This window comes from Sorex fumeus, unplaced genomic scaffold, assembly GCF_029834395.1.
Source record: "Sorex fumeus unplaced genomic scaffold, SorFum_2.1 ptg000037l, whole genome shotgun sequence".
Lineage (NCBI taxonomy): Eukaryota > Metazoa > Chordata > Mammalia > Eulipotyphla > Soricidae > Sorex > Sorex fumeus.
In genome coordinates, this window is record NW_026606094.1 from 53,102,247 (window position 1) to 53,116,985 (window position 14,739).

Here is a 14,739-nt window from a genome sequence, read left to right on the forward strand (position 1 = left end):
ACAGCTTGGGTGCAGTTATAGGGTCTCGTGCTGAGTGAAATAAGTCAAAGGCAGAAGGATGATCTCACTCACTGGTGGTAAACAGAGAAACAAGTCAAGGGTATGGATCATATCAAATGACAATAAATATCAGATACTTGAATACAGTTCCAAGAGTGCCACAATTGAGAAGAGGGGTCGAGGGGGATAAATAGATTGATGAAAAGTATTACGGGAAACATAAATGGAGTCTCTCAAGCACATGGGTAGTGCTAAGGGAGGTAACAGTATGCACCTAAACCATAGCTGTCAAGTAACAAATAGTGGGGGCAGGGGTGGGAGGGACAAAACGTTAGACTGGAGGTGATATATGGATGTGGGGAGGATCAGGGACTCTTTGGTGATGGGGGTGTGCAGAAACTTTACACATTAACACCAGAAACCTGAACATACATGACCCTATCATTTATTTTTTATTTTATTTTATTATTTAAAAAATATTATTGAATCACCGACCCTATCATTTAGACTATAGGAAAAACTTTAAAGGCCTACAGATTAAATTTTTAAAAAATTTTTGGGAAATAGAATCCAGAAGGCTCTCTTTTCTTTACCAAGAAGCTAAAATTTTAGAGGAAGGTCTGAAATGAATGAACACTTCATCTCATGCATTTTTATCTTAAAAGTGTATGTCATACAAGACCAAATTCAAATAGCCAGAGGAACCAAGAATAGCAAGCATCAGAAGAAGAGGCAGACTGCAGAGCATCAGCAGTAGAATATCAAGGGCTACTGGATTAATGAATTTTAAGGGACATAGTAATCCTTGGAAAATCATGGGACAGTATCTGCAAGAAACCAACATGGATGAAGACTATACACACAGGACACCGAGGAATCCAAAGCTACCTTCTTAAAGCTATTAAAGAACTTTTCAAACATCTGGGATTTTTTTGTGCTAATTTTATGTACAATGCTCCAGACCTACTCAGGTTAAATTTCATGGAAACAAAAGTGAATGTACTATTCTTTGGAATACATTAAAAGCTTGATGAAAGCAAACACTAAACACACAGTAGAAACACAAAAATAATTAGATTGTTCATGTCCATTGTTGCATTGGCAGGGCATAAACCATAAACTGGAGTTGCAAAATAAAAACCTAAGGGAATAATCTGATTTTGAAAGTATGTGCGTGTATATGTATGTCTATATATGAGCTATCTGAGAGTATAGTTAAAACATTTCTACCTAGATTCAGTTGTATGGAACACAGAAAATGAGACTGCAAATCACTAGGAATTATTTGTATCAAGCATTTGAGGCTAAATTCATAAGTTGAGAGCTTTATATAGTGTTCAGATAATTCCTTTATTGGTTATATTTCAGTAAATAGCTATTCAGAAAATTTTGAACTGCAGGCTACCCCTGGCAGTAATGTATCATAGCATCCTTTGTTGAATGTGTTAATATGTGACTTTGAATTTTGGGAATGAAGGGTGTGTTCAATTTGTTAACTGTGCATTCCGACCTTTTTTTTGGCTTGGTCTTTGGCATACAGTGGGGAGTAGGGGAGTGGTTGAGGGGAGGGATGCTGGAGAGAAAGAGAGGGAGAGGGAGGAGACAGAGATTTGCTTATTGACTGAGGGTCAGGAAGAGTCATGATCTATTCCATGGTGTTTAATATTTCTCTGTTGAGAATCTTTTAAAAAATTGACTGGAAATCAAGACTCTTTGTCTATAATTAATCTGTTGGCTGGGGCAGACTTCTAAAGTAAACATTTGTGTCTCTTGAACATTTTATTTACATAATGTGATTTTGGGCTGGAGCAATAGCACAGCAGGTAGGGTGTTTGCCTGGCATGTGGTCTATCCAGGTTTGATTCTTCTGTTCCTTTCGGAGAGCAAGCTACCAAGAGTATCCCACCCGCACAGCAGAGCCTGGCAAGCTCCCTGGGGCATTTTCAATATGCCAAAAACAGTAACAAATCTCACAATGGAGATGTTGCTGGTGCCTGCTCAAGCAAATCAATGAACAATGGGAGGACAGTGCTACAGGACAGTGCTGATGTGTTTTTATTTTATTTTATTTTTTCTTTTATTTCTTGAACAATATCTGGCAGTTCCCAGGGGCTACTTCTGGCTCCATGACTGACGGTCAATCCAAGTACTGCACAGGAAACCATAACAGGGTCTGGGAAAGAATCCCAGGCCTCTTGCAAGCAAAGCATGTGCTGTAGCCTTTTGAACTATCCCTCCATGCCCTTGAGAATTTTAAATTGAAGTCATTAAAAAAAGACACAGGAAGGGACATCATAGTAGTAAAAATTTAACCCACATTTGACTAGCAAATGATACAAAGAACAACAGATACACATGACTAGAATGAAAATGACTTCCTTTTTTGTCAGTAATATATTTACAAATAACCCATATGAAAATGTAAAAAAAGCGTATTACATCTTCACGTGCCATCTGTATTAACTGAATAAAACTTAGTGACATTATTTGCAAATTTGTAGTTAATTATACAGACATTTTGTGTGTTAAAAAAGAAATAAAATTTAAAATAAATTACAGTACAGAATTTATAAAGCAATATTAACAAAAACATCTTACACATATGTATCCTATTTAAACAAAATAAATATTTATGTAATTAAATTAATAAAAAACATCTATAGAATTAAAATTTATAGAAAGACATTGCAAATTTAATAAGGTTAGAGTTTGCAGTGATAAATTTTGATATCTTCAAATTGCTGTGCTAGAAATAGGCAGGAAAAGTACTCAAAAGATTAATTTTAATGTTCATTTTTAAAAAATAAATTCAGATTTCTGAAAAATAGTTGGGAAAAGTTTAATCAGAATTCAAAGTAGGTGATCTAGATACCATTGCTTGAAAAAAATCTACACGTAACAATGAGATTGACAGCCAATAATATTATGAATAAACGAGAGATTTTTGATTGGTAAAACTGTAAATAACAACAACTAAAAAATTTCATATACTGTTTAAAAATCTGATTTAGTAGAGGAAGCACAAAAATTAACTCCATTTATTATTTATTTTACTCAATCAATAATATAGATATAACCAGTCTTCCCCCGCCCACAGAATTATCATGTCATACTGCAAAACCTTTTATAAATTAATTCTTCAGTCTCAGATGCTCAAAGTCCTATTCTACATCATGGCTGTCTGACGATAGGACCAGGGCAAGCAGGTGATTGAGTTCTTACACCTAAATTATCTCAGAAAAATTCACTCTTGTAAGATTCTTCCAGATTTGTTTAGGGTCTCCCTACCTATCAACACTCTCATTCTTAGAGAAGAAATAGAACAAGAACTGTATTAAAGTTTGGTAGCACATTGCCAGATTGTGAGAACCCAGATCTCATTTTGAGAGCATGGCTTTTGCAAATCCAGTCAGACTCCCATTCAGCCTAAGAATGGGGACTTCTTTCTGGTGAATCAGATGCAAGATTGGGTGTGAATAAGGTGGAGACAGGCTGAGTAGGAGGAGAAAGTGAGTGTGGGAATTGGACATTTTATTTTAGAAATGATCTTTTTTTTTTGATGGGGAGGAACATATTTTCCATGTCTTTCCTTATCACTTCTTTGACTAGTACATTTTGTTTAAGATGCTCATCAATGATGCTTTGAATTCTATAGGAAGAGTAGTTAGATGTTCATTTAATTTCTTTGATTTTTAAAATCTTGGGCATGTTTAGTAGAAGGTAGTCCTGAGGGAAGTAAACAAGATTAATTGTGAAGGAAGAAAAAATATATAAAGAAGGCTCAAGGGACAAAGGAGTTTGTTAGAGGGTATAAAAATTTTGTAAGAGATGTTGTTTTCTTCCTCTGAGAAGCTCTAAATAAGGGACTTTTCCTTGAAATGCCAAGACACTTAGGAAGGATTTTATTGACTCAAAATGACCATTGCTACTGACCTGAGAATGAGAAAGAGTGTAATGAAAACATGGACCGAGAAAAGGAAAGATATGAATCACCCAGAAAATCAAATATAGAGTAGGTTACATGTCTATAAGCTATTGTCACTAGTTCAACATTCTCCTTTTCCTTGACTGTCTTAGGTACATATTTAAACAAAAGCCATTGCTAATTTTTCACAGAGACTACCAGAGTGTCTTATAATTTGTGCTTTGTTCTAAGTCATTATAAACTATATGCACTTTTCAAATAGCTTAAGCTATGCTCTAATGATCTTAGAATGACTTTGAAATCAAGATTATGATCAATATCCTAGATTAGGTATTGATGAGGGAGCAATTCAAAGCTTCTTAGGAGACATTAGTTATGCTATGCCTATGTGGTTACTATTGAAACAGTCTAACAACGTATCTTAATACAGTATCAATATTTTGTTTTTTAACATATAAACCAGAGCATAATGCTGAAAGAAAAATATCGTTTTTCTTTTGCTGTGCTGGGGATCAAACTGAGGGTCTCAAGAAGGCAAGGTCTGTGCTTTATCATTTAGCCACATCTGAACTTGCAAACAATTCTTAATCTTTGTGAACTCCCAGACCGTTTTATAAGGCAAAAGTGTCAATAGATAAGTTACTACTGTATTCCCCTTCAAAATTCTTAGAAAAGGAGGAATAAGGTTTTGATGAAATTCCAGGAAAGTATTTTACTCCTCATTGACTGATGCCAGGAACAAAAATAAGGCCATTTTCATGTTATGAACACTGATACAATAACCTTCATTTGACCAAAATAGCGAGTCAGCTAACTTCTCCTTCTTTCTCTGTTCTAACAAGAGGCTATTCAGTATTTAGGCTATTCAATATTTATTCTAGTAATTAACTTCTAATTTGTTCCCTAGTTTTTAGGTTAGATTGAACCTACACCATATAGGTAGTGCTGTAAAAGTAATCTGTTTGCAAGTAAAATCCTGCTTTTAATAACATTTAAAATTTTGACTTAAGTAATTCTTACATAGGTAAGAATTTCAATTCACCTAATGAATTAATGACAATGTACAGCATAAGCGTAACCTAAGTAGAAGTACTTTATTTTATTTAATAAATTCAAAGTTATTACGTGTTGCCCACATTTTATAAAGTAATTATCTGAATTCCTCAAATAACCTCACATAACTGCCATTCTCAACTATTTTGGACAAAATGAAGTTTCTTTTATTTAAAGAGATCAAATTGATGATTACCTAGGAGACCCCTGAGTTATAAATATTGACAATCACAGGTTCTTTTTAATATTATCTTGTCTTCTTTATCAATGACAGATGAAAAATAATTTATTTTTATGAATTTCCTTATCTAAATACTTGGTTTTAAGGTAAAATTCTTACTATTCTGATTGCTCACTGTAAAATGATTTAGATGGCCTAAAACAGTGAATACTGAATGAGTACTCAGTACTATATTTAATTGCTATTGAGATAAACTTATAAAAATCTGTTCACTTTTGATATAATGATATCCTAACATGTCCTTTGTAATCTTTGAAAATATTCTAGTGAACAGTAGGGGGAGTTCAAACACTAGTATTAAGTAAAACTACATATTTCAAACCACTGTTAGACCAACATAACTATGCTTAAGATTAAAATAGCTTGTTGCACTATTTTTTTTAAATAGCCTGAAAACCAAATATCTTCCCCTCTCCCAAATGCTATTGAAGTAAATGTTCCTTTTTTAATGGCAACTTAAAATTTTCTTTTCATACAAAAGTCAGCCAAGTTAGTTATTTTTTCACTGGGTCATTCCTAGTGCTACAACTGTGAAAAAATATATATAGCTACTTAAGCTATGGTGGCAATTTATTCTTATTTGCAGTGGTAGGGAATTGAACCCAGAGCTTCAAACATGCAAGGCTGGGGCTTTCGCGCTGAGCTATGTCCCTAATCTCAGTACAGTGATAAATGAAGGATTACTTTTTAATCTTTAAATACTGATCACAGTGTAAGGACAAATGAAGGAAAACTAAAGAGGATATTATGGAGAGTTAGCAGTGAAAAAACTAGACCACTGGTCAGTCAATTCTGCCCGGCAAATGCTGCCTGCTGGCTACATATATATATATATATATATATATATATATATATATATATATATAAATACTGAATGCAGTTCTGGGGATCCAACCAGAGCCTCACACATGCAAGCTAAGTGCTCTACTGCTGTGCTACATCCCTTCCCCTGACTTTTTTTTGAACTCTTGAAGATTTTTGGAAAGCAGTCATGCTCCTTCTTTTATGTGTTGTGTTTTGTCTATGGTGGTGCTGCTACAAACAGCAGAATCGAGAAGCACAAACCTGTCTGAAATAGTTCTTATCTGGCCTTTTTTTTCTTTTTTACAGAAAACATTTGACATCCTTGGTCTAGATGTTTAATGTAGTCTTAGACAACTTTTTTTTTCTTTTTAGATTTTCAGTGTTTTAAATAATTCATGAAAAACACTGCTTTATATTTTACTGATGAAAGAAACTAAACTATATATCTTGAAATATGTTTGAACAGGATCTAATGAAAACAAATCAGGGAGGAGGAAAATCAACATACAATTCTGATTTCTTTTAGTTACAAAAATCACTACAGTATTTTCTCCTTCTGCTCAATTAAAAAGACAATCAGCTTTTTTCCTTTTCTTTTTTCTTTTCTTTTCTTTTTTATAACAAAGATAACAAATATAAAAATCTAGTCATAAACAGCCTTCAAAGTACAATAAAACCAACCAGAGGAATCCACATATTGGAGGGTTAATGAGTTCTGGACTTATACACTTGAATTACTGCCGTGTTGTTGATTTCATATGCTTGCAGTGGTGAAGTGTCTACAGCAGATAAATAGCTAAATCCATCCTGCTGTCGAACTTTACTCTCTTCAGGATACAAAAACTTTTAAGTGTCTCCATGACATTCTGAGCACAGATGTTTTCATACCATATGAAAAGAGGCAGTTTCTATGGCAATACTGGTTAAGTGCCTATCATGCTGCACTAATATAGTGCAAAAATGTGCCTTCCATATAGCAAAAAAAAAAAAAAAATACAGGCAACCAGTTTGAAAATTAGGGAAAGAGGAAACATATTAACACAAGCAAATTAGTTTTCCAGACAATAATCACTATAAAATATTGAATTAAGGACTCTTCTAAGATACTAGTACATGTCCAGCATTCGTAATTTGGAGAGATAAGAATCAAGTCGTAAGAAAAAGAGTCCCTGCCGCTGAAAAGCAGGTCATAAAAGCTACCATCCACTGCCTAGATGTTGAATTTGCTCACTGAGTTTTCTTTTCAGTTGAGAGCTTATTTCTTAAGATTAATCATTAACACGCACATAATGTGTTTTATTCAACTGAGTATACATGTTGTTGTGTTTGAATATAGTATTGTAGAGATCTTGGTTTAAACAGGTCATGCTAACATGTTAACTATCGCTTAATATCACAGACAGAGGCTTGTTTCAGGCATCCTGACTGGCCAATTCCAACACTATATTTCTAGAGAACAAGGTGAATTGTCAGTTGGTAAATACCAGAAAAGATGATAAAATTCACATAATGCAGCATATATTCAACTAAATCTGTAATTCCCAGGGCTGATGGACTCTATGGAAGTGGTACTGTCTTGAAATCTTGAATGGCACTGTGATTTTCACTCCATATGATGATCTTTTAAAAAGTTAAGCTTTATTTTAATCCACACAGTTTGGAAAGCTTTGTGGCCTCCGAATATCTACTGCACCGTCTGAAAACTGAAACTGGTTGTTGACAGGATAATTAATATTTTACATGTCTGCATCTCCATCATAGGCTAATGTTAAAGGTTTCAGCCGGTTGTTTTGCCTTCTTTGAGGTTTCTTTGGCTTTTTGCTATAAAACATTAATAAAATGAGAACAAAGAAAATCAGTCTTTCATTGTAAATTTCATTTTTTATATAAAAAATTAAAACATATTGATCTAACTTGCCTAATTCCCTACAGAACCTAAATTCAATAAACTGGAAAGAGAGCTCTTAAAATATTTTACTACTCTATAAATGTAAATTGGAATTTACCTAATACTAACCCAAATGAAATTTCTCTAATATGATGGAAAACATACCATAATCATTTATATTTGACTGGAAGCTACTATAAGTAATCCATTAATTTGCAAGTGTGCATTTTAAAGAAGAATGTAAACATATTAGGTATTACCATAACACCTTTCTCTAGTAATTCAATATAAAAATCTGCTACTGACCACTAACATACAAATAAATATACTATTGCATAACCCAGAACATAAAGCAGAAGATGAACTGGAACTGCTCTGGCTCAACTACAGAAATTAAAGGGTTCCAGTTTGTTGGGCCTTAGACTAAGACTAAATTGATATTTCTTTAGGGCTTTAGATGAACTTGCAATAAGCACAATATATATTTTTGAGATAATCAGATTCTTTTTCCTGAGTTATGGTCCTTGAAAATTCTTCCTGGGAAACAGAAAACTTATATATCCCCTTAGACTTTGAAATATTTAAACACTCACCAAGCTAGATAAATCATGGAGACAACAAAGATGAGTAACACAAATGCCCCAGCTGCTACACCGTAAACCCAGGTCTTTAGTTTCCCATCTAAGAAGAATGGATATTAGTCGTTAATTTATATTAGTCTGGTATACATGTGACACTATTTAACTATGACCAATGGCCAAAGTCATATATAACAAAATCCTTTCAAACCTCAAAATGAATTATTGCTTAGGCATAGTTAATGATTAATGCAAAGCTGCTGCTGTATGTTAGAAGATGCTTCATGAAAGCTATCTTTACAACTTGAGTTCAACTTTCAATTTAGAATTCCTAAATTTCTATTTTTTTGAGTCCAACTTTCAATCCAGTATCTGAAATTCTACATGAATATTTTCTTTCCATTTTGAGAAAGGCCATTCTAAGAAGAAAAATAATTTAACTTCAGGTTATCCTATAAGGAACAATTGATGTAGACCAGTATTTACACATAAATTTCATTATTTTAACATGTTTCCTAATAGTGACTACATTTAACATTTTAGAATTAAATTAACTTGCATGTTTTAAAATTTATCCAACAATATCATTTGCAAAAAATGCAAATTTTATTAACATACAAGAGGATTTCTAAATTTAAAAAATCTACAGTGGGTAATCAGACATTGTGGACTTTTGTAAATTGCTTTTCTCATCTCTTTTTAACTTCTCAGTTGTATGTTTTGAATAAACTTAACAGAAGATATTATTAATGACTTTGTCTAAAGTTTGTTTATCATATCAACATATTTTATGACACATATATACAAATAATTACATGATTGTTAAAATGATAGATTTGGCACATTGACCTCACTGGGCTTGAAAGATATCAAAAGCAAATCAGTACTATGCAGAATTTTCTTTGTTTCCTAGAGCTAGATATATTCAGAGGTTCAATTTTCATTTTCTGGAAATAAATTAAGTGAATATACTAAATATCCTATTTTTCACTTCTAAATAATTATAAAATATGAGGTTTGTTCAAAATCAAAACAATTGTTCTACTCTTGGGTTTTCTTTCCTAAATGTCTTTTAGCAATTTTTTCCCCAAAACTAAGAAGACAGATTTAAAAATATATGCTTGGTCCAATGTACCATTTAAATATCTACTTTAGGTAAACTATATATAGTAAATTAAAATGAAAATATATCTTGTAAAACCAGGTCTTCTTGTGTTCTGATCAAGATTAATATTGCTACTATCATTTTCTGGTCCACTGTCTTGATTACTGGCAAAGTTTCCCACACTTCCCACACAGACAAATCAGTTTTGATAAATAAATTGTATTTTCAGCTGAAAACCCAATCAAGGCAAGAATAAGGTGGTTAAATATGAATAGCCCAAAATACTGAAAATAATTTTTAATTAAAAAATCTTGAGTAAATCCTTGATAAAGGCAAAATGTTCAACATAAGATATTAAAAATAAAGATGTACTCGCTATACAAATTTCTTCTTTTCCTCATGTTTTTAGTGGAGTTATAAAGAATTTTGGGGTTTGGAGGGACAGTACAGTGGGTAAGGTGTTTGTCTTGCACAATGCTGACCAGGTTCAATCTCTGGTGAACCCCAAGCACCTCCAGGAGTAATTCCAATTCCTGAATGCAGAGTCAGGAATAACCCCTGAGCATCACTGGGTATGACCCAAAAAGCAGAAAAAAAGAAAAAGCAGTTTGACCTTATCTGGAGATTATCTTGATTATGATACACATGTGAGATCATATGATATGCTCTTAGTAGCTTATACCATTTTATCAAGCTGGAAGCCTTTGTTTATATAAGCTTCAAGTCCATTACCAGACATATTAACAGCTGTCTATAATAAATATTGTAAGGGTCTGAATCACTTTCAGGTTTAGTTTTCCCATCCAGACAAGAGGCCTCTATACCTGCTCCTGTATAACTGTGCTAATATAGATCACTGAGTATTACTCTAGAGGTGATTACTCTAAAGGGTGACTTAAATTGTCTAATAAGCAAGTGCCAAGTTACTACCATCAGTGATAAAATGATAAATTCTCAAGTGTTTCTCCAGTTTGACTTGCACCATTTTTCAATGACATCATGCTTTTCCTTTTAATTCTTATTTTCATTTTTAGCTTTCTTTGTTCAATGCAAAAAATACAACTAAATTTAAAACTGAGACTGAAGTATTATCTATATTTTTTAATCTCAGAAATAATTTTATTTCATTTTAATTTTTTTCCTTCAAGTAATTATTTTATCTCAAAAGAGTAAAAAGTGCAAAAAATTTGGCAGTATAAGAATCAATAATTACAGATTAAACAAGATTTCATAGGAAGATACTTGCTTAATTGTAATCATCTGGCATTGGTTAAATATATAACTAAAGAATGCGACATCAGTGCTGTTTGTGACTGGTCATTTCACCTGCTCCAAAGGGCTGTAGAAACCAGGTCCTTCCCCGTCCTGCCGGGTTACTGGAGGATTGGGTTGGATGTACTGCCCGACTGGTTTTCACATCTCCTCTTTTGTCCTCTATGGTGGGTATCACTACCACAGGGATAAGAGTGCACTGCTCCAGTGTTCCGTTAGAAGACATGACTTCAGTATACCCTTCTTCACAACTGCATGTCCTCGCCTGCAGGATAGCAAGATTTATACTGTGCACACAAAGAGATCTTCAAAAACACGAAAGACTTAAATTGAAGTGCAGGCTCTTAAGAAGAGGCATTTGGGAGAAACTTCTGGTATAGAATTGGCATCTTAACTACATAAAACTGGAACACACTTTATGTATTGCAACAAACTTACTTTTAATAGGAGCAAGAATATTCAGTCTTTAAAAAATATTTCTAAAGGATCTAAAGGAAGAATTTTATGCCTTAAGAGATGCTTTTTTGGGAATGGGACGGGGATGGATTGCATAAGAGGCATAGGGCTAAAAATGATGAAGTTGGTTTGTCTATCCTAATGAAGTCACACTTACCTCGCTACAGTGTGAGTGGGGTTGGCTACACGGTGGGTTACAAGACCTATCGGCATCAGGCTGGCGTACCACCAAGCAACCCCCTGCAGAATAGAAAATCATATTTTAACCAGTAGCACCTCTTGTAATGATAAATACACACTATGGTTATAGAGTAGTCTTTTAATCATGAATTCAACTGTTGGGTTTAGGAATACCACATATTTTTCTGAAAGCAGTTGACTGTGAAGTATTTGGTTAATTTTAACCACTTTATTTATTCAGAGGAAACAGTCCAGTATCTAAATTTAGTAGTGTTCAGTTTCTTTATCTGCTACATAAAAACACTACTTGCACAAAAGTTTTAACTATTAATGAGGCAAAGTTTAAGGTTAAAAGACAGTTCAAAAGAACAACTTTAATTTTTGGATTTTTATAGTCTTCTGTCTTTTTCCCTGTGATATCATCTCAGATTTATAACTATTACATAAAAAAGGAACATTTTTTTAAATGGCACTATTTCTACTGATTAAAAATTTGGAGGGTATAGGAAGCTATTCAGTGGTGTGTTGGCATATTGTTTTGATATTGTAGTTCTCTATCACTGTCACTGTCACTGTCCTCCCGTTGTTCATTGATTTGCTTGAGCGGTCCCAGTAACGTCTCCATTGTGAAAATTGTCACTGTGCTTGGCATATTGAATACATCACGGGTAGCTAGTTCTCTATCAATCGTCCTTACTAAGTATGGTATTAAGTGTGCCTATGTAGTTATATGTGAAGGCTTAAGACAGGAAGAAATATAAAGAAACTATTCTTTCTTTGACTATATAGAAATAACTTATAGTTTCAAACCATACTGTACACTTTTATTAAAGTAATTCTTATATGAAATTGTAATCCTCTGGAACTTAAAGGAGCATAATTTTGCCTTCTCTCTCAATATTGTATTTTAAAAAAATCATAGAAAAATTGTGACAGAAAAGTTGTCAGTCCCTTGCCACAGAGACAGGGGGGGATGGGGGGATGGGGGTGGGGGGATATTATCCATGGTGGTGGAAAATGGCCACTGGTGGAGGGATGGGTATCTGATCATTGTATAATCGAAACCCAAGCACAAAAAATTGTAAATCTACAACTGTAAAAAATAAATAAATAAATAAATAAAGGGAAAAAATAAATTAAAAAAAAAAGTTGTCAGTCCTTGTGAGAACTTTACAGCTAAATGGCCACAGATGAAGTTGCATATGAAAGGGAAGGCAATTAGCCTCCTCACTTGACCCACATAACCCGGTTCAGGACACAGAGGCAAGCTCAGCAGCAGCTAGAGTTGGGGGCCAGGTTAGTACTCAGAGTTGCCATTTTGTTGTCCCCCACTCCCTCATGATTATCTCTGCCTTCAAAGAGGAAAAGGAAGTGGGGGAGGCTATTACCTGCCATATTTGGGGCATGCCCAGCCTAGGCCCGGAGCCAGTAAGAGCAGTTACCAGGGTCAGCTTGGTACTGAGGGCCTCCATCTTACCCTGCAGGTCAGAATTATCCCTGCTCACTAAATGGAAAATAAAGTGGAAGGCCACTCCAGATTGGCCCTTCCCATCCCTGGTACAGGACACCTGAGGTAAGCCCAGTAGCACTAGCTGTCAGAGGCAGCTTGGTACTTGGGTTCAGCATCTTGCCCTTCCAAGCCAGGATTATGACTGTGGCAGTAGAGGGCAGCTAGCAACCCTGATTTGGCCTTGGCCAATAGTTAGACCCTGTGCAGTATACTGAAGCAAGACCAATACCAGCCTTGGTTCAGGACACTGAGGGAATCCCGGAGAAGCATAAGAGTCTGGCTTGGTTTTCAAAGTCGCCATCTTGTTGTCACGAGATCAGAATTAATCTGGTCCACAAAGTATAAAAGGAAGTGTAAGGCTACTGGCACCTCAGTTTGGCCCTGCCCAACCCCAATTCTGGACACGGAAGCAAACTCAATAGTAGCTGGTATCAAGAACCAACTTGGTATTCAGGTTCACCATCTTGTACTCAGAGGTGAGTATTGTCCCTTCCCATGAAGTAGAAAAGGGAGGGGAAGGAAACTGCCCACCTCTTCTTGGCCATGCCTAGCCTGGGTTCAGGACACTAACATAAACTGAGTAGAAACAGGTATTGGGAGCCATGTGGTACTCAGGGTCTCCATCTTGGTCTTCCTTAGCACTCCCCTTCCCCAGGTCAGTATTATCCCTGCCCATAATGTAGAAAAGGAACGAGGAGGCCACTATCCATCCTGCCTTCACCCTGCACAGCCCTGGTCCAGAAATAGAAGGCTAGCTCAGTAGCAGCAGGCTCAGTACTCAGTGTTGACATCTTAACCCCACCCCCTAGGTCAGGAGTATCTTTTCCTACAGAGTGGAAAAGAAAGGGAAAGGCTACTGACCATCGTGGCTTTGTTCTACTCAGCCCCTTTCCAGGACACTGAGACAAGCCCAGTAGCAACTAGCATCAGGGCAGGCTTGGTACTTAGGTCTGCTGTTTTGGCCCCACACAGTTCACGTCCAGGAAAGGGAGGAGAGTCCAGCATCAGCTGGAGTCAGGGGCCAGGCTGGTACTTGGGATCACTGTCTCTGCCCCCAGGTCAGGAATATCCCTGCTTTCGAAGTGGAAAAGAAAGGGAAAGGCCACTCCAGACTGGCCTGTCTTGGTTTACGAGAATGAGGCGAGTCCAGTGGCAGCCAATATCGGAATCACTTGGTACTCAGGGTCGGCATCTTGCCCCAAACAGCACGGATTATTCCTAAATGGGAAGTGGAAAAGCTAAGGGTAAAAATTACTAGCCACCGGCTCTTGGCCATGCCAATCTTAGGTCCAGGATACCGAGGTGAACCAAGTAGCAACTGGCGTTAGAGGCCAGTTTGGAACTCAGGGTCACCAGCTTGCTGCCCACCCATCCACCCCTTATACGTAGTCAGGATTATCCAGGTCAGTGAATTAGAAAAGGAAGTTCAGGTCTAGTAGCCATCCCAGCTTGGCCCTGCCCAACCAATGTACAGGACACTGAGGTGAGCTCTATAGCAGCCAGCTTTGGAGTAAATATAGTCTAATATATATAATATAGTACTTGCCAGAGAGTTAAGCAAGAAAAGGAGAACAAGAACATCCTAATTAAAAAAAAAGTCAGGCTCTTACTATTGCAGATGACATAATACTATATTTAGAAAATCCTAGGCACTCCATAAAAAAGAGTCTTACTCTTCTCACTCCTAGAATAAATGGATTTGTATAGTAAAGTGGCAGGCTATAAAA

At 35.6% G+C, this 14,739-nt stretch overlaps 1 protein-coding gene across 2 annotated transcripts in view; it reads right to left on the reverse strand.

The window, feature by feature from the left end:
* Nucleotides 1–6,134: 6,134 nt before the first annotated feature.
* Nucleotides 6,135–14,739, reverse strand: part of THSD7A (thrombospondin type 1 domain containing 7A) — a 486,579-nt gene continuing 477,974 nt past the window's right edge. The window contains exons 24-27 of one of the 2 annotated variants that reach the window (XM_056118707.1): nt 11,480–11,562; nt 10,921–11,131; nt 8,505–8,592; nt 6,136–7,844 (exon numbers count right to left, since the gene is read on the reverse strand). In XM_056118707.1, the coding sequence (XP_055974682.1) occupies nt 7,760–7,844; nt 8,505–8,592; nt 10,921–11,131; nt 11,480–11,562 (467 nt within the window). In that variant the 3' untranslated portion in view covers nt 6,136–7,759. Of the gene's footprint in view, nt 7,845–8,504; nt 8,593–10,920; nt 11,132–11,479; nt 11,563–14,739 lie in introns of both variants that reach the window. The other variant, XM_056118708.1, reaches the window with a different exon arrangement.